The sequence below is a fragment of the Aquila chrysaetos genome, chromosome 23 (assembly GCF_900496995.4).
Source record: "Aquila chrysaetos chrysaetos chromosome 23, bAquChr1.4, whole genome shotgun sequence".
NCBI lineage: Eukaryota > Metazoa > Chordata > Aves > Accipitriformes > Accipitridae > Aquila > Aquila chrysaetos.
Window position 1 is genome coordinate 11,112,815 of NC_044026.1, and position 24,394 is coordinate 11,137,208.

At 40.6% G+C, this 24,394-nt stretch overlaps 1 protein-coding gene across 3 annotated transcripts in view; it reads right to left on the reverse strand.

The window, feature by feature from the left end:
• The window catches only part of PPP2R3B (protein phosphatase 2 regulatory subunit B''beta), a 55,876-nt gene extending 33,902 nt beyond the window's left edge, over positions 1 to 21,974 (reverse strand). The window contains exons 1-2 of one of the 3 annotated variants that reach the window (XM_029998619.2): positions 21,921 to 21,974; positions 19,729 to 20,176 (exon numbers count right to left, since the gene is read on the reverse strand). In XM_029998619.2, the coding sequence (XP_029854479.1) occupies positions 19,729 to 20,073 (345 nt within the window). In that variant the 5' untranslated portion in view covers positions 20,074 to 20,176; positions 21,921 to 21,974. Of the gene's footprint in view, positions 1 to 3,312; positions 3,630 to 19,728; positions 20,177 to 21,181; positions 21,203 to 21,920 lie in introns of those variants that run through there. The other 2 variants (XM_029998620.2, XM_029998621.2) reach the window with 2 other exon arrangements.
• Positions 21,975 to 24,394: the final 2,420 nt, after the last annotated feature.

Sequence of the window (24,394 nt, forward strand, 5' to 3'; positions counted from 1 at the left end):
CAGAGGATAATTGAAGATTTAGGCCAACTCCCCCCCCCCCCCCCCCCCCTTTTTTTTAAAGGATCACATTCATCACAAATTTATTTGACCTTAAGAAAGTCTAGTTTTAAAGTTAGAGGCCACACCATGTTGTAAAACAGTTTTAAGTAGCAAAAAATATTTATTTTCCTAGTTTAGCTAACATTGAGTTACATGGGTATAAGCATGTCACTGTACACAGATGTATTCTATTCTGTTATCCTTTTCCAACTTCAGACATATTTTCCTCACATAGCCTGGGTAATGATGCTGCTTATATTCCAGCTCTGACAGGCAGGGATGTCACCAGCTGTTGGCTAAAACACTGCTCAGCTATCAGCAGGTAATAAGCCTTTCAGTTCACATCTTTAAATTGCCAGTACATTTGACATGGTGATAGTTTCTTCTCCCCCCAAAGTTCCAGAGGAATTGATGAGCAAGATGGACACAGTGCCTCTTCCAGTGCTGCATTTCCAGTTCACTATATTCTGTAGATGTTAAATTACTTAAGAAAGGTCTTGCTTACAACCAACATCAGGAGAAGATAGACTAAAGTTCTACTGAGTTTTATGCAGTTATCTGTTCAAAAATTCAGTTCCCCAAAGTAATACCGAACATTTCAGCAGTTGTGTATTGTTTTATCTTCCTTTTGAGAAACCGATCTTTCCAGAAAGCCCTATTTTGCCCAGTGTTACAAATTTTCATTAATAAACGCAACCACTGAGAAACAGCCTGTTCTACCACCTTCCAGAGCCACCCACCTCACTACTGGTTGTCTATTTAAAGATTTTCACGAAACTTGATTTGCTACACTCCAATGACTGCCCCTTCCACAACACAGGGGATTACCTACACAGATTACTTACATGGCTCTATGCAAAAAACCACTGCCTTAAAATTCCTAGAACCTGTGGAAGACCCAGTCACTCCAACCCACCTCAGAGTGGATGTTGAGCCACATGTTGTCTCACCATCCACCACCATTACTCATTTTTTATTTTAAGAGGCTAGCTTTAATAGCACTAAACCTCTTAAGAAGAATCTGCCATTTGTTTAACAAGTTATAGAAACTACATGGATATGAAAAATTATAAAAATGTAGCAGAAGGATAGAAAAGCAGATTGGCTTCCACTTCTGCTTGATTTTAGCATTCTAATTTTACATCCTATTCATGAACTGTTCTGTCTGAAAGCCAATATTACAGTGGTATAGAAGGTTTTAAACTCTAATGGCAATGAAGCTTAGCAACTGAAAGGAGAAAAATTTTTCAAGTTATTCTACAAAAGCTCTAAGCAGTCTTTAATTTCAACATGAAATTTCTTCAATGTTATGTAGATGATGAATAGCTATTCTTTGAAATGCACCTAACCTACCAGGACTAGTTGAAATTGACATTAACATGAAGAATCAGGTAAAGAATGTCCATCTTCTGTATCAACAGCTATCAGTACTCATATTTTGGTTTTTTAAGGTACTTTCAAAAAGGTGTCCTTAAAATCATTAAGTTGAAGCAAAGTACCATTTAAAAAAGGAACCTTGGATAAAATACTTTATATCAAATTGAGCAAAGGCTGACATCAGATTTTAGTTTTATGCTCCTGTTGAGTCTGTTTTGCCCACAGAATTTTGTCTGTAATATAATTAAGTGGTTTAACATACATTATTCTACAGTTCCCATTTAGCCAAGAAGTGCAAGTCTGGTTAAAAATGAAAAATTTGTTCATTGTCTGCATTGTAAGTTTATAGCCAGCAGCATGCTAAAAAAGAAAAAAAACCCTACAGATTAGACAAGCAGTTTTCTAAAGTACTTAGTTGCTTGTAGGTATGCATTATCATATTACATTGAGATGTTTTCTAGCTCAATATCAAAAAGCCCTGTAAAAGTGCAAGTGACCCAACTATCGTTCGATGAAAGACAGATCAAGTTAAGGGGCACCACACAAGGTAATAGTGTGTTTGTTTACAAAAGGATGCCATGACTAGACTAAACCTGCCTTATGCTCTGAGGAGCCTAAATATTAATTGATACCACCACTTTTGGGTAATTAAGATAGTATTTTCTTTTCCTGTTGTCTCTAGCCAGCAAGTTTCTTTCTTTGTCTCCAATTCATCACAAAAGATTCAAGTCATAAAATCCTTTCATTCACAAGTTTATGATGAATGGCATAAAACAACAGGGTCAGCACTTAGATTCTGCTTTGCACAAAGGAATAAACATTGCTTATATAGCTCAGCTGAAACAAATGTGAAATAATAACACAGAAGACAGAAGGCTAACACATTTTTAGGGTCATAGGGCTCTATGGCCCTCTCTTGAAGGTCACCTGAAAGGGACACTAGTGCACTGAATTCAAAATTAAGTAGCAGGCTATATTTAGAATGATTTTAAAAGCCAGGAATCCTAAGATAATGTAATTTTTATTCAACTGCTAAAATTTCCTTAATTAAAAAAGGGTAAAAAAAAAAGTCACATATACCATCACTGATAAACCTTTAGTACATGAATTAGAAGTGAGGGTGAGGTAAGGACAAAGTGAAAGCTTTCACATACCAAAAGCCTTAAAGTTAAGTGTGTTTGAAAAATACCAAATTTCAGTTTCTCCAATAAAAGTTGTACACTTTTTTCTCACTCCCAAACGATAATCTCTCTGAACAGTTACTATATACATAGTTCTTCTAATTATACATTTCAAATGCTTCTATTCTCAATTATGAGCTCACTTTAAAATGGTGGATTTAACTCACTGCTGCAAAACAGCAGAGGCACATGTGTGAACCATGTAGCAACAACTGATCTCATCCAAATACAAAGTCCAAAATAAACATAATCTAAAGGAATTCAGGATCATCATGTAAGAATGAAAGCACCTTTCACATATTATGTTTGAGTTAGTAAAGTTACAGCCTATTTCAGTGTATTTTATATGCCCAGTTTCAATAAAAGGTAAATTACACCCCCTGGGGAAATGCATGCAGATTATGATTATGCAGATTAAGGAAAACACAGTCTTTAAAAGTCTAATAGCATTAAGCACACCAACTTTCCGCTGCATATGCCTCTGTGCAAACATCATACTTTATCTACACCACATGCTTCACTAAACTCTCATTTTTTGTTTGCAGAAAACTACCTGCACTGTCTTCTAAAACACAGAAGAAATCATCATATATGGAACAGACTATTGAAATTCTGCTAGTTTAGGAAGAATTTCCAGGTATTTCCTGCAGTTTGCGTGGCTGTGAAGGTACAACTGACAACAATAACTTAATTGTATAAGAATGGAAAGACAAACCTGGACCTGCTGAAAAGCTTTCAGCCTCTTCTTGAATCTAGAAGGTAAAACAAAATCACATCCTCGAGCTAGCAATGCCAACTCCTTTCTTAGATCAGGATCTTGCCGTAAGGAAATCTCCTTTATCCTCATGCTTTCGGATTTCATATAATGTCTCTGTGTGCCAGTCCAGGCACTTGAGTCCCAGTAAATAGCAGAGCTGTTGTATTATCACACAGTGCCACTTAAAGCAGCAGCTGCGCCCGAGTTCCGTGATACTATGAGAGTCAGCTCAACTTCGCCTGCTCCATACATTAAAGGGAACTTGGCTGGAATCGCAAAAACAGATTGGAAAGTCACTTTGGGGGCCTGCCCTTTTGTACGCGCATTCCCAAGTCTAAATGGGACAGTATGGAAAAAAACAAACCTGTTTGCTGGAGCATCTATAAAAGCAGCTTCCAATTTTAAAAAAGCAAGCCTTACAGGAATGCAGAGAGGCCAGCCCTGGTCATTTTGTAGCTTCCTCCTCCTCCCATCCCCCTCAGCTCTTCCTTCTGTCACAAAACACTCACTGTCTAGCTTCAATGAAGTACCTCACCAAAGGATAAGGCTTATTACACAGCAATTAAATTCCTTTTAAACTCTTCAGTCCTTTAGCAGGAACCCTATTACACTGGGAAAATGAAGGCAATGACAGAAAAAGCTAGACAGACTTTCAGAGTGGCTCCCATAGTTTAATGAAACAGATTTTTTTTACATTCATCTAGACCTAAGTTACTATAGTCCAAGAATCTAATCATCCAAATGCTAAGGCAGAAAGCAGTAGCAGAAATGAGGCAAATGTTACCACAATGAAATGCTGCTTTAAATCATGTTTTACAGAAAAGCTACATTAGAAATATCAATGATGTAACAAAATATGAAAAAATTTGACAGGATACTTTTTCTTTCTTAAATAGGAGTTTTATAAACATTAACATCCACATACTAGATTGCATACCTGTCACATTTCAGTAGCACTGAAGTTAGAGTCAGCTACCACTCTATTTTCAGTTTATTGAATCTCAAATACATTTTAGAGGGGGGTGAGGCCATGTTTTAGTCCACAGCAATATTCTTCACAGAAACAGAAATCTGGTAAGCTTTTGTGGAAATTAAAGTGACCCTCTGTCCTTCCTCCTTTATAGGAGGTTTTACGTACATTAATTGGTAACTGGTGAAGTTTTCACATTTTAAGTAGGTATACCTGTACCATAGCAATCTTTATGAAATGATGCTATTTTGATCAAGTTTTTTTTCAAATACCACCATTACAGCTATGAAGTATGGCAACTCTTGCTATTCCAGTTCAAGCTGTGAACACTCTTAGCACCCCAAAATTCTCCATGATATTGGTACGTTGCCTGTTTATTATCTGTATCTTCTCATGCACAAGTTTAGTTACTAACAGCATAGAAGGAAAGATCTGGCCAGTCTTGCTCTGTTTTTATCCCTCATGCTTTAAATAAGGCCACTTTCTTGATTACACAAAGATGTACACAGCCCAAGAAATACTAAAACAACTCTGTCACCACTAAGTTCAAGATTTCTCTTACTGGATGGCATTATTTTACCCCCAGACTGTGTTATCTATAATCTTTAGCCCTATTCATCCATTCACAGCCATTCTGTCATGTAACAATGTATTAAAACCCCACAGTAAATATCCTCATAAGATTAAGAAGAAAAGGAAGCTATGAAAAAGTACTAGTGAAACATGATTTGTCTTAACTGGATCCTTTTTAGTTTATCACACACTGTTAAAAAGTAAATGATGACAAAAAGCCAGTTTTCTTGGTTTTAATTCAGTATCCAGCTTTCTCCCCCTTCTTTTTTATTGCAACTCATTATGAAGATATTTATTTCCTTCAGAGGTGGGAGAACAAGAAAGGAATTGACAAGGCAAGAGTCAGACATGTTGTGGTTGGCATGACCAGATTATCAAACTGCATTGAGCAAAACTGTCTGTCACTCACTGTCTTTTAGGAAGATCAAATCAACTAGCCTGTGATAACCCTTGGGCCACAGGAAAGCCAGTGGGGAGCTGGGTACACAGCACACAACAGCAGCATGCCTGGAACTTGAGACGAAGGACTGAGGTGTTAGAGTAGGAGAAGAATCCTACTCTGGCAACAAATACCCATTCCAGACCAAGACGTTTGGGGAAGGTCAGGAAGGTTGTATTGCAAGGCAGATTGCATTTCAGGTTAGGCAAAACAGCCCTTAAAGTAAGGAAAGGTATCTTCTCACCTGAATTGCATTCTATTTTCGCCAGGTGATACACTCCAATTCACGGTCTTGTTTGAGGTGGCTGTAATATGCCATTAAGATGACTGACTGCCACATGGAGAGCTAACCTAAAAGACTGGAGCTCCAGTTCACCTAAACCTGCTGAAGGAGCCTCAGTAAGAAATCAGTGTTCTGAACTCCATTTTGGAAAGAGTTGCAGATTTCCCTCCTTTTTTCAAATGGAGCTCAGAGTCTGTCATCACTTAACCAGCATATTATGTTCAGTATTTTGAATATTCTATATTTCATTGTCGTAATATTTCTTCACTTCCTGAGGTAGATGTTAAGTCAGTCCCCATTGTTAGCCTAATATTGTTTTAGCAGTATTGTCACTAGTCTGTTTTCAAACCTAGTGGTCATTTACATACCTGTATGCAGTATAGTTGTCAAAAGTTCACAGGTTGCCATATATGAAGAATCTACATGCAACTGAGCATTTAGTCGCAATACACTGTGAGAGGCAAGTACATTGGCAGCTATTAATCACTTCCTTTTTACCATCTGAACAGAAAAGGGTTTTGTACTGCCACATTTAAGGAGATTGAGCATTTATAAAGCAATGTGGTCAAGAACCCCCTAAGATCTGTTTTAACCTTTTCAGTCATGAATTACCCACAGGAGAAAGGGGAAGTCAGCTTCCATCCAGATCAAACTAGGAGTGTTCAGGTATAGCATTACATTTATTCTAAATCTGAATTCTCTCTAGTGAGAGCTAAGGCAAAACCCTTTCCTGGATGAAGGGCTGGATGCCAGCCATGAGGCTGTTCAAGTATCCTGGCAGCTTATAATTAGCTAGATAAACAGAGGGGAAGATGTATGCTCAGAGCTTCCTTCCAAAGCTAAAGATACACACTATGAATGGACCTGACTCAAGGGACTGTGGCTAAAGAGTTTACCACTTTAATAGAGACCTAAACATACTCAATAGCAGTGTAATTATGTGGCTTTAACACAAAAGTATTCAAGTGAGACAAAGACGAGGATCACTTATATTTTGGGTAATGTAGAGGAAATAGAAACCTGAAGAATACCTCAAAAAAATCTTGCCTACAAAAATGCAATTGCTTGTCAGAAGCATACACTGGCAGATTTAAAGTCTTAAGAGATTATGGTGAACTGACTTCAAGTCTTTGAAAAAAGCATCCCAGCATTACAGGAAGCTTCCAAGAAAATAAGTTAAATATGTAACAAGATGTATTCATCCATACAAAACCTTTAGTTGCTGGGGTTCAGTCTTCAACCCAGTAACACATGAACCAAGATGACAGAAAGCCTGTTTGGCCCTTGGAGACAGTTTAAATAAGGCTGAATGAGCAAGCCCAATGGCAACAGTGTGCAGCCTGATAGAATCCCTCAGCCTGCAATGCTACAGAAATTACAGTGGCTCCTGGGTTAACTGTGGAGAGAAAACCGTCATATCTCCACAACAGCCAATGTAAAGGGTTATGCAACTAGTGTAACCCTTTCCAAAAGTAACTGATTAGTGAGGGGCAGAACAGAGCAGTTGAGACGATAACTAAGGCAAGGTAGCATCTTTCTCAATATAGAAAAAAAAAATGAAACAACGCAACTAACTTTAAACATCTGAACTATATCTTAGTACTAAAGTGGAAAAAAGGCACTACTAGTACAAGCAAATAGTTCAGGAAGATATACAAAAAAAGTAAAGCAGCAAATAATACTTGGTAAGATACAGCTACTATGAGGCAGGAGATACAAACAAGAAGTTACATAAATATACCAGAAGACAGACAAATGAAAGCAGCAATTCATTGCTAGCCTAAGAAAACAAACAAACAATACAAAAAACCCCTGAAATGCTGGGATCTTTTTTTCCTCAGTGTTCACAGAGGATTGTGACTGGACTATTACCATTATTTAATATTATCAAATGTTATTTCTAGACCAGATAGTCCATACCTGGCCTTTGATATACTGAAAGATGCTGGAACTAGATATACCCCATTATTTGCATAAATATTAGGCATTTGATAATTAATTGGTTCCTAACACCTCAGATCAAAGCTCCACAGTCAGACTGAACTTCTAACAAACCTAACCCAGTTTCTGCAAAATGTATTGCATAATAGTAGATGGAAGTGACATTGCACTTCAGTAAACAAAATGCTCGTTAAGTGGATGCATTATTTACATTAGTCTGAAGATCTTTAATTTACTGCTGCAGACCAGTGGTAGCCCGTGGGTCACTGTTGTAACAGCAGCTCTCAAGGTACTGAGTAAAAACCAAGGGGAAAGATTAAAAGGTAATGTCCATCTCAGTCAGATTTGATTTTATGACCTATAAATTGAGAAAACACAACTTAGGCAGGCTTGGTAGCACCTGCAGTACCTTTCTGCTTAACACTACATATAGCAATGCCCAGTGTTAACAAAGTCTAAATAAATGAATGAAGAATGATAGTGCTTCTCTTTGAAAAGAATTCTAAAACTCCCTCTCAAGTCTTCAGAAAGGCCCTTGCAGGGAAAAACCTCTTTATAGCAATGGACTAAAGTCTCAGTTGTCCAAGTGTGTTATTTTACATTATTATGAGCAATAAACAAAACACTCCCTTCTCAGGAGACTACAGTACATAGCAAGATTTACTGACCTTGAACTCAGTAGAGCAGATACTGCAAAACATGAAATGTCTAGAGAATGGGAAAATACAAGAATAAATGGGAAGTAACAAAGAAAATTCTGCTATTTATCCATATAACTGCCTAAGCAATCAAGAATATTAACATCTATTGACAAGTGACCCACTCAGGGGTGGGAGGGGAAAACCCACTGATACTGATTTTTCAATATTTAATTCACAAATACTGATTTTTATTTTCATTTACCCAAACCCCCAACTGTCTTGAAATAAGGACGCACAAGGTTGAAACCTATCTATCCTTATACTGATGGATAAGGGAAGAGATTTAATGGGTTCCCAAATAATCAGTTTTCCCAGTTCTACAGACACTTATCTCGCTTCTTGCTAGTAACTTCCCATTTCTAACTGCTCTGTATGGGAAGAGAACAAGAGGACAATGCACTTGTAAGCTGAACAGGATAAAGTATTACTATCCATCCCTAACTCTCCTTTGGATGAGAGCCACCCCTTTTCACCAGTACACTGACAAAACCCAGAGAAGATGAAGTCTACAATGTCTACATCACAGAAGGTATCAAGTTATGCTCATACCCAGGTACCAGCTACCCAAACTGATTGCTTTAAAGTTATTGACAGTGTTTTGAGTATGGTGTGCTACACTGATGAACTGCTAGATGTTGTCACTTTGTAGTTAAATCTGCCTTCACAGGGAAAAACTGACCCTTTGGCCTTGGAAGGAAGTGTGAACCTGGGTCTAGATGCATTTTTTTTTTTTCTTGGAGGATGCAATGCCTCTCCCATAGAGCACACAGACAATTAAAAAACATGGAAGTCTTGCATGTCCATGCCTTCTCTGATGATTAAATTTTCCTGTACTCTTGGATTAGACAGAGCAATGCCTGGATGATCTTTCCACAGTTGCTGGGAGAATCCAGAATTTTTAGGAGGCAAGACAGTGAATAAAAAGACACTGGTTAGATGTGAGATATATGGTCATGTTGGTAGCCCAGGAAGGATGGACTGATCAGATTCTCTGCGCATTACCCAAAGAATGCCAAGTATGTACACCACGCCATGGGCTGTTATCAGATTATAAGCAAGATAAGATACGTGTCACCTTGCTATGATTACACTGCCTGGACTCCAAGGACATAGCACAGGCCTTTTTAGATTGCTAACTGCATCTGGCAGACTAACTTCAGCAAGCATCAACACTAGATACTATAAAACCAAAGCCTGACAGTTAATGGATGGTTTATATTCCTTTCAGAACAATTCTCATGTTCCCTGCCATCTTAGGAAAACTTTATCCATTTACATTTTATTTATTTGTGTATAGCATAAACAGAGTTTTAATGGAAACAGGTTGCTGGAATGGTGTTCTACAGATGGAGCCTATTTACTATTCATGATCTTCATATGACCCTATTCATCAGATCATGAAAACCAGGTACACCCAAATTGATGCTGCTGAGGTAGCTATTAAACAAAGACATAAGCAAAATATCTAGTATGGATTATACAAATTAAAGTCACACTTGCTCTAATAAGATGCTGGTGTTTTTTTTTTGTTTTGTTTTGTTTTTTTAACATTTTAGATGAACCATGATGCTACAGAGACTAGCCACAGAGGAAGCTACAGTCCAAAACATATACATTTGTAACTTTACCAAGGTAAGCCTCTGAATAGCAGAATAGGTTGAAATGAAGAATCAGTTCAGGCTGATTTGGAATGCCACTGAGATCTTCCCACAGGAGACACCAGCTTTTATAACAGAGTTATGTTATGCATTATGCAACTTTTCAAAGTCACACAGGCCATTTTAGGTATTTAGTCATTTCTAGATTGCCATTATTTACTGTGTCACCTTAATTTAGAAGTTGACAGAGTAATCTGGTATAAAGAACATGAATGACAATGTTTTATAACTGTCCAGCAACTTACTTAAACATTGCACCAGCTATTCAGTACTTCATCATTTTGACATGAACTGAATTTTCAATTAATCCTTTCAAAAACACATTTATATCTTCGAATTTCATCATTTCCAAAACTAGAATGATTGGTGTATGAAGTACAACCACTACTTTAATTCCAGCATCACAAGCTTAACACGACATGTAATTTAGTCCCTGAAATCACAAGACAATAATTTCAAGTCAGTGACAGCTGCAGGACAGCTTCTTGCTTTCACTTGAGATTTCCCTCCCCGAAGATCTTAAAGCAGAACTGACAAATCAGGAAGTTTAAGATACAGACCTTGTTCTACAAGTCAGTCACTAGGATTGCAAATTGTAATTTACCAACCAACAATGGGATTTCTGGTAGAACTTCTGTAAAGACTTACTCTTGAACTAACACTACTGTGTTGATCATGTACCAGCCTAAAATCTTTGCTGATATAGGAAATGAAACTATGCTGGTTTCAGTTGATATAGGCAACAGAAACTATACTGGTTTCTACAGAGCTAAATGAGAAGTCATGCACTTCCAAACTTGCAAGCAGGGTACAGTGCTAAAGGACAAAGCAAATAAGGAAGGCAGAGCAAAGCAGCTGGTCACTGGTAACCAACTGAACTTTAGCTTCCAGTATTATAACTAAAGGGGCAACCATTACACATGAAGAAATAAGACTTAAGTAATAAGACAACTTACAGAGGTATAACACCACAAATACATTGCCAGAACAGCAACAGTACTCTTGACTAGCAATTTCCTCCATTCTCCATCACTGGAAGTCTTGATGTGAAGTCTAAATATCTTTTCAAACATTCTAGAAGATCTTTCTAAAATACTAAGCTTAAATTTGTTACTTGATTAATAAGCAAGTACTCAAAATTTTAGGAGATATTCTTCAGTGTGTTAACAGCAAGTAAGACAAAATTGGTGATCTTTTGTTTAAAATCTTAAGTTACAACAGAAGACTTCTTACAAGTCTTTGCTGTAAATGTTGACTATTCATGAAGACTATTAGTAGTCAGAAGAATAATCTAACCCATTAAGTGTTTTCAACATTACTTAATTTCAAATAGTTTGCTTTATTTCTTAGTCAATGAAGTATGCCACAAGGATGATTATTCATGATATATCAGTGATGATCACATCTAGTAGAAATATTTACAAAATCTAGAGTGTTAGCTGTTTATCAATACAAATCTAGCTTCTAAAGGAATAAAACTGCTTAGAAACTGTTCTCGTTCTGAACTCTAAAAACAGACCAAGTCAAGCCATTTCATAAGCTCTACAAGCCTTGTTTTGTCAAGATAATGTCAAGAAGGTCCAATCAAACCTTGTTCATGATGGGCATATTTACAACTCCATTTTATAGATATTTTGCAATGTTTCCCTTGTCACCCACTCATAAGGTCTTTCCCTGCATTCTCCTTGCATATAGAGTTCTACAAATGTTGTGAAAGTCTCCTTGTAGTCTTCCAACTTGTCTCATTGGTTGCCTGAAATCAGCCAAAGTTTCTAGCAAGATTTGCATAGAACAAATATGTAAGGCTAGTTCCATATGAAATGAAACTAAGCAGTATGCACAAGGTTATTTAAGAACATATCCCAACAGCCCTACGAGCCCATTATCCCTGCAAATATCTGTGGTCAAGAAATGGTACATGGGTAGCTCTACAGTTTCTAGCTATTTTTTTATATAGAATAGTGATTGCGATGCAAGAGGGGCACATCTAACATGAAGTACCAGAACACACTTTTAAAAACACCTCTTGATCACTGTTAGCTTTCTATGGATCCATTTTAAGCTGTACCGATTGTTCACAGAATACAAACTAATCTTATCTACCAAGACATTAGTACCATCTGGTTAACCTGAAAACAAGAACACCACACTAATCCAACCCAACACAAAGGAGTTATTTACATATTATGCCAGTTAGAACACTAAATTTAGTAACCATTTGTTGTGGACTACAGAAAACAACAGGAGCGCTTAACTGGTATCTTCTCGAATCAATGCAACTACCTAAGTTGCCTAACTTTCATTGAATTTTTCAAGATACTTGTGTGTGCAAAGCCTCCAAATTTGCAAGACTCAGCCATATGTTATTATCATTGGTATTTTGTAGATTTTTCTCATAACATTGCTTGCTGAAAAATTCTGTGCAATCTGTGCAATCATTACTAGGTCTATCATAGGACAAATTAGTTCACTGGATGAACTGCATTAATCATTTTGTACTGAAGAAAGCCCATACTTACTTTTGTCCTCAAGCTTATTTCTTGCTGACAGAGTAAGCGTAGGGCATCTGGAGAGGTTCTCAAAAATATAAGACAGGTTCTCAAGCATCACTGCAGGAAAAAAAAGAAAGCTATCTCCTCTATATCAATATCTAATTTCCTCCCAGACTGACCACCTGTTAAAAGAATGAACTGTTTAAGTTACTGATGTAAAGCTATAATTAAGCTTAAATGTTTCAAAAGACAGAGCAGAAAGCAACTGGAAGTAAGTAATGATCTCGTACAGCTATGAAATTTTTTTTCTTTGCTTTTAAGTGACAGTTACTTACACAGGAGAGAGTGCCTGTGATTAATAAGTTTCATCCAAATACTTGAATTTGTCCTGTGTCAGGACTCAGGTGAATTTTAAATTTGAAGAAAAATACGTATAATTCTGAATTCAATTTTTCAGCACTAGAAATGCCAAAACCTCTTAAGGCTGGATGCAGCATATAAGAAATATTTATGAGTTTCCAGTAGGACAAATACCTTCTCTTTCAAGTGCAACTGCCACTTTGAAAGAGGACAAAAATCACTATTTCTTCTAACAAAGCACAATGTGTAAACAGAATTAATACTACTGCTAAGAAAAGTGTAACATTTATATCCCAGGGGACAAGATGCTGTTAGAATAAGGAGCACTACCACAAAGCTACAACAGTGAACAACTTTCAGTTTCTCATTTATACATAAAATGAATAGCCAGTTCTCTAATCAGGATAACGATTCTTCTATTCCAAGCTATTCAGTACAGCAAAGCTTAAGAGTAACACAACATACTACCAGTGCTGCTTATGCTGACTGCTATTATTTCACCACACTTGAAACTAATAATGATTTTCTAGGAACACCTATAGCTGCACTCTTCCAGACCTTAATATGAACTTCTGGCTGCCCTTCCTTTGTTGGCACCATAGAAGGAGCTTTATTGTGAACACATTAGTGCTGACATCTGTCATAGTACCATGTTATCATCATAAAAGTACATCAGTTTGATACCAGGTTATTTACAGTCTGCCTTTAAGTCACGGGCTTGAGTTGGAAGCCAAGTCCACCATGCTCCCCACTTAGTCGTGGGACATGGCACTATTAACACTAGCTTTGCATAATACAGAGTTAGGGAGTGTATGTGCTAGACCAGGCTCAGTCCTGCACAGCATAACCTGGTGTGCAGTGCAATGCTAGCACAGCTTACATAACCCAGAATTAGTAGTTAACATTGCTTCTAGCATTAAGGTATACTAGGTAGCAATTCTGATGCAGGCAACATATAAGACTAGACACTTGAAATGTCAAGGCCAACATCAAAGCTTAATAACTACTTATGTGAAAAGCTGGCAGGATTCAAACACTGTCATTCCTCTTACTTTTCTGATGTTTTATGAACATCGTTTCTCTCCTTGCTAGTAGAAGGTGATCCCCCAGAGAACTTACAGCACACCTGCAGAACATGGAGATAGACCACTGCTGGTCTAACAGATGCAAGTATAAGCCTAGCTACTGTTTAACTGAAGTCCTCAGAACAACTCATTTGTCCCAAAAAGGAACTGTTAAGCATTATTATGCTCAAACTTCTATCAATGTTAAAAGGTTTCATTCTAGTCTCCCTTTAAACTCAAATGGATTCTAGTAGCACCACCCCACTTGAATCAACTAACTGGTAACAAAAATTTGGCAAGAATGGTAGTGATGAAAACAGCTATGCAGCAATATAGTAAAGTAGTAAAAGCATTACAAATTACAGAAATATGGGACAATGAGCTTTAATAATCGTCATGGGATAACAAGCAGGAACAGTATGCTTATCAAGCAAAGGATATACAGAAACCAATCCAAGAACTACCTTTATATCAAAGGTTGACCCTGCAGAGAAACGGAAAATAACTTTTAAGTACTTCAGATCATATCATGTTCTCTCTGCACCACCACCCCCCAAAATGCCCATAGGGAATTCTGTGAATTGTTTCCCAAGATGCCTTGCACACCAGCTGGTTAGGATTAAACATCTTGCCTGCGGCATCTTTTAAGCCTTGAGGCCTAGCATTTTTGACAATGTGAGGAACAGTGTACATTTGTGTATACCCCATATGTTTAAGATAATCTATAGTGCCAGAAACACTGGCAAATCCATGTACAGTAGTGATAAGGGTTAGAAGAAAGCTATAACAGCTATTCCTCAAGTTTGAAAGTTAGAGCTCTAGAACTTCCTTTCTTTACAACAATATACTCATAAAATATTCAAGAGTTAAATGTTGAGATTTTTCTATGCTTCTGATTTTGTTATTTTAGTACATACAAATCACAAGCCTGCTTTCAGAATACTAGCAAGCACTTAGCACATCACATAATGAAGATGACCAGAACTTTGCAATTACAGTGTTCGTACAATGGACGCAGTCAGACACTGACCTCACTGTGAATGACACAATGCAAGCGCAGGGAAGTACCTCCCCTAAAAAAAAAAACAACCACCCTAAACAAACACTGTTTTGTTTTCACTTGCACCAAAACACACTATAATGTGAATTTTCATGGTAGAGTTCTGTCTAGATTTCAAAATGTGTATATGGATTAAGCCAACAGTTTATTCTGAATTAATGTTTTTCCAGAACCTGGCTTTAAGTGCATCTCAGTTTTTTGTTCATCTTTAACATAAGGACCATGTAGGTTCTTTCATTATCTGGAAGTACTTGAGACTTGCTAATCGGCGGAGGGCTTCAACTATCTTGAAAGACAGCAAATTCTCCACTGACAAGACGTGGAAACATCTGAATTTTGGATAAAAATATAACCCTCAAATTTCAATTACAAGCTAACCCCTCAAAAAAAGAAAAGAGCTGAAATACAATAGCTGTCAGCTTCAGTACTTTTAATGCTGTTTTAACAGTTGCCATCAAAACACCAGCTTGTTTTGCTCATATGCTACTGTTTAAGGTGTTAAAGATTAAATATCTAATTAGTTTCAAGATTGGTCTTCTAAGAATGCTTCCCATTCTGCAAAACATGTTTTTCTAACAAGTACAAAAACCTGTAGCAGGAAAATGTGGTTTCCTACACATTCATACTTACTACCTGGTAATAACCTGAGGATGGCAGTTTTCTGTTATCAGCTTTATTGTTTGGTGTCCTTCAAAAAAGTTGCGGGAACATTTTAAGAAACAGGAAAAGGCGTACAGCAACCTTACCCATAATCAAATGTAGTGATTCAGCTCAGTGATATTCTAAATGTATCCTGCCAAAATAAGTTTACTGCTTGTACGCTGCATTTTAAGAATTCCTGTATACAGTAAGAAAAAGTTTACCAAGATGCCTAAAGTTGACTTTTATAGTCCTAAAAGTTAAGTTTTAAAGTCCTAAATTCTCCAGCTCTTTATGGCTGGATGTAAAAGCCCTTTCCTGGTATCACCCTCAGGCACACAGAGTTAAGCACATTAACTTCTACCATTTTCTAGGACTACTATTTAGAATTTAAATCTGTATTACTGGACCTACAGTACAAGCTTTCTTTTTTTAAAAAGATATCTGAAACATTTTCTTCCATTTCTAGAAACGAGACAAGGACCTGAAAATTACTTAAACTCAAATGAGGTAGGTAAAACCATTGTGGCTCGATTTGTGAGCTGTGATTAAGTGCACAAAACCAGATGCATTACTTTTGACACTGCAGCAGGTAGTTTATGGACATACGACAAAGAAAACGGATATATTTTGCCTTCTATGAGGAAAATACAGTGTCATGGCAGAACATGCAATTATGCAACTCTTGGTGGTATTTTAAGAGCTGATGCCTGCTCCAAATGTAATTTACACTTCCTAAAGATTAGGAAACTTTTGGATGAAGCTTCAGTTCAGCTGAATAATAAAGCCATAAATAAATTTCTTATTGCTTGGAAACTTCCGCCTGCCCAACTCTTGGGGGGGGGGGGGGAGGAACACAACCAACAGCCTAACCCTCTAGGTTCTCTCTCAGCACTATACAAACAATTCCAATTAAGATAAGAATGTTACTCTTCATTAATCTCTTCTAGTTCTTTATGGAATCTACTTCAAGTGATCAGCCAAGACACATGAAGAAGAAATTACAGTGCACAAGTTAGCTATCAAGTACATCAAGTAACAGTGGCTTTTAATGGAAACTCTTCCTTTGCTTGCTTTTATCCAATACAAGAATAAACTGAGCATCTGCTAATTTCTTTGCTTACATTTCACTGAAACAGGAAACATAACGGTGTGAACATAAAGGAAAAAAAAAAGTAAATCCATTGTCATGCCCTGCTGTCTGGCTAGTGATTAGGCATAAAATACAAGTCCCTATTAAAATAAAGTCAGTCTAGACAAACTCTAGACTGGAAGTGTGATGTCTTGAAACTAAGAAGCGGGGACTTCAAGTTGTCAAGCTAGGTTTGAAAATTAATATTTATGAAATCAAGACAACACTTCAGATTAAATGTTTTAGTGCAAAACAGTAGTCACATTGTTACTCCTGTGGGTCAAAAGGTAGGTATATACATTCAATATACACCAACAACAGACAAGAAGTAACCAATACTCTTAAACATCCTCAGCTCTAACCTCTCTACACTTACCAATCTGAGCAGGCTTCCCTGGGACACCAGGAGGTTTGGCCAGTATATTGAGTTAGATACCAAAGTATGTAGCATGATTGGGAGTGATGACCACTTACAACTTACCAGTATTATTAAATGATATGAATTACTCCTTGAGAAGCTGGCGGCTCATGGCTTAGACAGGTGTACTCTTTGCTGGGTAAAAAACTGGCTGGATGGACGAGCCCAGAGAGTTGTGGTGAATGGAGTTAAATCCAGCTGGCAGCTGGTCACAAGTGGTGTTCCCCAGGGCTCAGTGCTGGGGCCAGTTCTCTTTAATATCTTTATCAATGATCTGGATGAGGGGATCGAGTGCACCCTCAGTAAGTTTGCAGATGACACCAAGTTGGGAGGGAGTGTTGATCTGCTCGAGGGTAGGCAGGCTCTACAGAGGGATCTGGACAGGCTGGATCGATGGGACAAGGCCAATTGTACGAGGTTCAACAAGGCCAAGTGCCGGGTCCTGCACTTGGGTCACGACAACCCCACGCAGCGCTACAGGCTTGGGGAAGAGGGGCTGGAAAGCTGCCCGGCAGAGAGAGACCTGGGGGTGCTGGTCGACAGCCGGCTGAGTATGAGCCAGCAGTGTGCCCAGGTGGCCAAGAAGGCCAACGGCATCCTGGCCTGCATCAGAAATGGTGTGGCCAGCAGGAGCAGGGAGGTGATCGTCCCCTGTGCTGGGCACTGGTGAGGCCGCACTTCGAGTGCTGTGTTCAGTTTTGGGCCCCTCACCGCAGGACAGACATGGAGGTGCTGGAGCGTGTCCAGAGAAGGGCAACCGAGCTGGTGAGGGGCCTGGAGCACAAGTCTGATGAGGAGCGGCTGAGGGAGCTGGGGCTGGTTGGTCTGGAGAAGAGGAGGCTGAGGGGAGACCTCATCGCTCCCTACAACTACCTGAAGGGGGGTTGTGGCGAGGTGGGTGCTGGTCCCTCCTGTCAGGTGGCTGGAGACAGGACGAGAGGAAATGGCCTCAAGTAGTGGCAGGGGAGGTTTAGGTTGGATATTAGGAAAAATTTCTTCACTGAAAGGGTTGTCAGGCATTGGAACAGGCTGCCCAGGGAAGTGGTTGAGTCACCATCCCTGGAGGTATTCAAAAAAGCACATAGACAAGGCACTTCAGGACATGGTTTAGTGGGCATGGTGGCGTTGGGTTGACGGTTGGACTCGATCTTAAAGGTCTTTTCCAACCTAAACAATTCTATGATTCTATGAATTTACAGTCCTATAGCAGAAACAGCACGCCTCTTAACAACTCCTTTAATATAAGGCAGATCATATATGCAATACTTAATTTTGTCAGTCACCACATCATCTTCTATCCAGTTTTGGTTTTAGAATTTATGAAAAGGGCTAGTAATTAGATTGAACTGAACTGCAAATTTTAAAAAAAACAAAACCAAACCACCCTCAGGTTGGGGGCAGGGGTGTCATTCTTGCATAGAGGGCATTGTCTGTTATAAGTCAAGACCTCCTTAGAAAGGAAGCATTGAGTGTACCATGCAGTACCAAAACAATTACTTTGTTAATATGCAGATCCAGTGGAGCCAAATTTGAGTCTTGTACTAACAATAGTGCCTGGTATCATTGGACAAAGGAATATTTGCAGTCAAGGCAGCACGCTATAAAAATAACACGGCAAACAGACACAGGGACTTACATTTATCCACAATTAGATTGTGTTTAACAGTGGAAGGGCCTGTTATTGAAAGCGTGGCATCTGAAGCATCAACACCTAGTTTGGGTTACCGCTGGCAAAACTAAGTTAAACAAGAGGTATCTAGCAACTGTGATCTATTTGGTAAACTAAATAGCCTTTGTAAACTACCACATCTGACAGAATGTTAGATTTTTCTTTAAATATAAATGTGAGATGTATTTCATGAATGACACCTGGTTAGTCATGGCTATCTGACCTATCTATCCAGGTTTTGGCTTTTACAATTATTTCTCCAACTAGAAATATGGGGTTTCCCCCACACTGGACACTGCTCAGCGGACACAAGGACATTATTGAAAACTACTTTTTTATTATAAGGCTATTTCTAGCTTTTCCACCACTTTAGTTCGTTCATGCCTGTTAAGAGACACAAGAATACAGATACTAGCCGTAACCTTATTGCATAGGAGAGGCAATACTTCGGAAAGCACTCACCACTTGTTTTGACTTTTCCTTACCTATGCTGCACACACTGAAGCAAACATGACATGTAAATTAGTTGCAACACAGATCAGTATTGCATGATGTTTGAAATTATAGCTCAAACCCAGGGCAGATATACCAAATCTAAATCAGCTGTACTGGATATGGAATTTTTAAGATGCCTTCCACTCTGCAGTTTTAAAGAGCAAGAGCAACATTGCTTTTGACAGAAAAATTTTTGGAAATAGAAAACAATTCATTTTTCATTTTGTGTCAGGCATCTATGGCTTATAAAAACCAACACAGCTGCAAGGAGCCAAGACAGTCTTTTGGAAGTTTAGGCCACCTAGCCATCAGCAGTAGTGACAAACAAACCTTGACATTTTATGTTCAGTGTTGCTGTTTCACTCCACCCCCGACACCTCCTGCGGGGAAACTAATTAGTTGCATAATTTGCCAATACCACAAACACAAAATTCACTTCCATTTAAACAAATAGGTCTAATAAGTAAGAAACAAACTTACTACTCTGGTTCCTGAGGATCGACGTGTTGCTCTAACATTAGAAATGTTCCTTGGGCTGGCTGGAGTTGCCAATGGAAGAGTAGTAGAAAGCTGGGGAGGACTGAAAGACAAAGGCAATCTGGGATCTCCTAACACACATTGCTTGGAATTGGAATTTTTATTAGCGAGCCTCTCATTTTTATCATTTCCTGTATCTCCATGACCAGTCTCCACTTCCTCCTCGTTCTTGATTCTTCTCAAGCAGTCCTTTAGTGTCAGCTGAGTTGCAGGCTGACTCAACCAGCACAAAAAGAGTTCATCCACCTTCATTTTCAGTACAGGTTGCAGAACTTTCCCAGGTGACATTTTCTAGCAGTTTCCCTTTTTGTTGGATCAAATTCAGAATAAAGGTTTGACAATCATCTACTTATTCCACTTGACTTTCAGTGTTTCACAGACTCCAGGGCTCCTGTTAAGACAAATACTATTATTTAATCTTACAGTTTTAACAAAGCGTTGATATTTATTCCCTCAAGATACCAACAGGTGTTGCAAGATACACACTAACATGAGACTACAACAACATTTTGTAAGTGTAAGCCATTAATCGGAGTCAAATCCAGAGGATAATTTCTTTTAAAAGCATACTCTCTAAGTGATGAAGACTGGAAAGAAAGAAACTGCACTCAGACTTTCTCAAAGAGCTATCTAACAAATGTTCTCCAAGAACATGTGTTAACACATTTATTATGACAAACAGCCTTGAAAAGACTTATAATTGAACCTGCTAAGAACTAAATGTCTAAGCAGTTTATGCAAAGCCTTGAAGATAGTACAATTAAGATTTAAAAAGCAAGCCTTTCAGCCAAGAGATTTAGAGCTGAGACCGAAGGCTCAATTTTCATTCTGAAGTCTGTGCTTCCGATTTAAAAATCTTGCATTGCATATTGCAGTGCAAGATGCATTCCCATATAAGCGATGCCCGGCTGAATTCCCAAAGATCCTTCCTCAGGATTTGATTAGCCTGCCCACTTGGTATCACACAGTCATTTGGTATTTTAAGAACTGATCTATTTGACATTCACTTTTACTTTTTTTTAAAGCCAATGTGAAATGCAACACGACTCAAGGATTGGAATAGTGTGATTTCAGGTTCAGTTGCTCACCTGAAACAAAGAGAAAATATGGTTTGTTTTCTTTTTTTTTAAGAGAGCCAGAGGACTGGAGCTAAATACTGAGAACAGAACCCAAGTTACTATCATCATCTCTGCAACCAAATTACGTAGTGATCTGGTACAGTTTCACTAAACCCTGTGCTTCCACCCGTTTTGTTTTTGTTTTTTTTTTTTTAAAGGCTTTATCAATATCTGATCCATATGTAGAAAGCAGCAAAGATATGCAAATACTTTGCTGAAAAAGCCTTAAAATAAGCACTTGAATTTGGAAATGAGTAACACCTAGCAAACGAACGTACTATTAAAATCAAAGCTCGGTCTTCATCCCGTGGCAGAACTATAAGCCTTAGAATACCGCACCAGTAAAGTTTTCTAAACCTTTATGCTTAATAACAGCTAAGCTACTCTGTCGCCGAAATCGAAGGTCACGCTGTTTCACCAGCTTTTCAGACCAACGCTTTTGCGGCGCCCACGGCTGTGGCGGCAAGCCCCAGGCAGCCCTCGCCCGGGCGGGAAGCGCCGCCAGTGCCGCCCAGCGCTACCGGACACCCGCCGGCGGACCCGAGGGGCCGGCCGGGAAAGACGGGCGGGCGGGCGGCCGCACCGCCTCCCGCGGCGGACCGGAGCGGAAAGGCCTCCCGCGGGCCGCTTAACAGCGGCGGGCACAGAGCCGGGCGCGGCCGCGGGGTGGCAGCGACCGCCGCCGCGCTGGGGCCGCCCCCCCCCGTCCCCCGCCGAGCGGGCGGCTCGGGGGAGAGGACGGCCCGGAGCGGCCGGGCCGGGCGGAGGGCGGCGGCGGTGCCGCCCCGGGAGCGGGGAGGGGAGCGGGGAGGGGAGCGGCCGCCGCCACACACCTGCTCCCCCCCCCCGCCGGCGACGGTTGGCGGGCGCGCGGGCAGAGGAGCAACCGCCAACCCCCCGCCAGCAGCTCAGAGGCGACGGGGCTTCGCGCCGCCCGAGGGACCCCCACGGAGGGACGCGGGTGGGGCGCGCACGGCGACGAGCCCGCGGGAGGGGGGGACGGCCGCGACCACTCACCTGCGCCGCGCCGCGCCGCCCCTCCCGCCGCTGCCTTCAAATCCGCGCCTCCTTCCGGCCCGCCCCGCCCGCCGACATCTCGCGAGAGCGCGTCTTTTCCTCCCCGCCGGAGACGCGGCGGGCGGTCACTATGGTAACGAGGAGGGGCGGGGCGCGGGAGGGGCGGGCTGTGTTTTCGGCGTGCGTCGTGACGTCGCAGCGGAGGGGGTTGGTGTTTCTCTCCCTTCCCTCCGCTCGCGTCCTCCGCCTTCCCAGCAGCCTTTGCGGCGGGAGCGCGGGCCCGCCGCCGCCGCCGGGCCGCTGTGGCGGAGCAGGCGCTCGGGCGTGCGGGCCCGTCACGGCGATGTGGTGGGCGATGGGCAGGGTCCCCTTCTCCACCTGCCGCTGGGGAGCTGCCTCGCCCAGCTCGGCCTCTGCCTCGGCGTAGGAGCCCCTCTCGGCGCCGCGCCGTTAGGCTAGGGGCGGGGTGGGGGGAGTGGAGTGCTCGGGTGGTCGGTTGGGCTTCCCGCCGCCAGAGCTGCGGGGCGGTCGTTGACCGGACCGGTGCCCTGCTCTCCAGGTTGGGGCGGGGGGGGGGGGCTGCTGAGCTGCCGCAGTGCTGCCTGCCGGCGTCACCGCGGTCCCAGGGCCTCCCCAGTGCCGTCGCCCGTGTTGAATGGACAGGGCGGCTGTGACAAGACCTCGGTTTCTGCCCTGTGGCTCACAGACTGCTCCTCGCCGGCTGGTTCTGTGAGCAGCTGGCAAAATATGGGAGCGTACCTGTGCTGGTTCCAGCTGCGAAATGCCGTTAAAGGAGATCACGAAATGCTGTTTCTACACAAACGATTGCTGTGGTTGCCGCTAGTGTTGCGGAATTGCAAATGATAGGATGAAAGGGGAAGTGCAGGCAGTAGCAAATAAAAAGATACTCCCCTTATTAAAAGAACAACCTGTGCCAAGCTGTTTGCAGCCTGTTTTTGCACTGGGTAACATAACACTGGAAACTTGCGGTTGCCAGCCTTCATGGGCACTCTGGCAAGGCTTTCTAGGGGCACTTGTCAATGGGGTGTTACGCAGCAGAGCCTTGCCCCATATAATTCTTTTCCTTGATATTTTGTCATCTGTGTTTTTACATCAGATCCCTGCTTCCGCTATGCTGTATTTTCCTCATGTGGCAATGTTTAACTTTGGTTTATTCATTTTACATTCTTCCTTTACCATGAGAGACACCCCAGGTTTATGATGGGTTATTATCACAAATCCTTGGAATGTTACTACTGTGGTACTGAGGCTGTTCCAGAGATGATACCATTTGCATGTTACAGTGGTTTGAAGGGAAGGCCTAAAAATGCAGACAAGATTAAAATAGGGTAAGTGAAGGAATGGGCTTGTTTTCTCATTTCTGGGGGCTTGGAGAGAGGATGCAGAGGTAAGAAAGGGCTGAGGAGAAGCAAAAGGCTAGATGCTGTGAGACAGATCTGGTACAGTTCAACACAGTTATATTTTGATAATATTCAAAATATTATCATCTGGCAAAAACCAGTGTTACCCTTGTAAGTATATCAGAAGGCTTTGACTTACTGCTGTAGACACTGAAATAGATTGTCACAAGTCTTAAGATGAGATTCTGCATTCAAGAAAACCCGTGGAGTGTTGAAAGTTCTTGAGGGAGTCTCCACTTTTCAAAGCAGAGTAGTACTGTTTCCTGCCCATTGGCTGGTGAAGTTTAGAATGTATGTTTTTAGAAAACCGAAGTGGACAAAATGGCATTGTTTTAAACTGGAGTAAAGCATTCAACATAACACAGAGGAAGCAGATGTCAAAGTATGGATAAATCTGTAAATATTATGGAAGTAGCTTTAAAGCAGGGAAAAAGAAAATGAAAACCCTGTGTTATAGATAGCAGCAAGGTTTTGGCTGAGAACTGAAGTGCTGAATTAAGAAGACTGATAGCAGAGCCACAGACGTGGAACAAAGAGGACTTTTAAAACATTTTAAATGCCTTTGAAGCATTCCTTAGTGATGGTGTAGCCATCTGTTGATTGACATGTTGAAGACAGGTGGCAAGGAGGGGATCAGAGAGTGAGTTGAGAGAGTTGTAGAGTTGGATATCATCTGCATAGAGCTGATGCCCTTTGTTGAAACTGGCAATGAGATCTCCCAGAGGAACGTGAGAAATAAGAAAAAAGAAACCAAAAAAACCCCTCTGAGAAATACACACAGTCACAGTACTCTCTCCTGCATGCTAGTGCATATTCAAAGCAATTCTAATTCTGCCTTTATTAGAGTTTGTTATGATTAACATTGGTATGAGAAAGGAATCAATTCCATGTGTCTTCTGTTAAACAGAAAGTGCTTTGGGCATCATCATCAGGTCATACTGATACTTGCAATTGACAGGGATATTTTGAACGTGTCTCTGGATGGATCAGGTCTACTCAGCAGCGTGTCTACTACTAGGGTTGTGTGTTTGTAGAGATACAGGAGCCCAAACT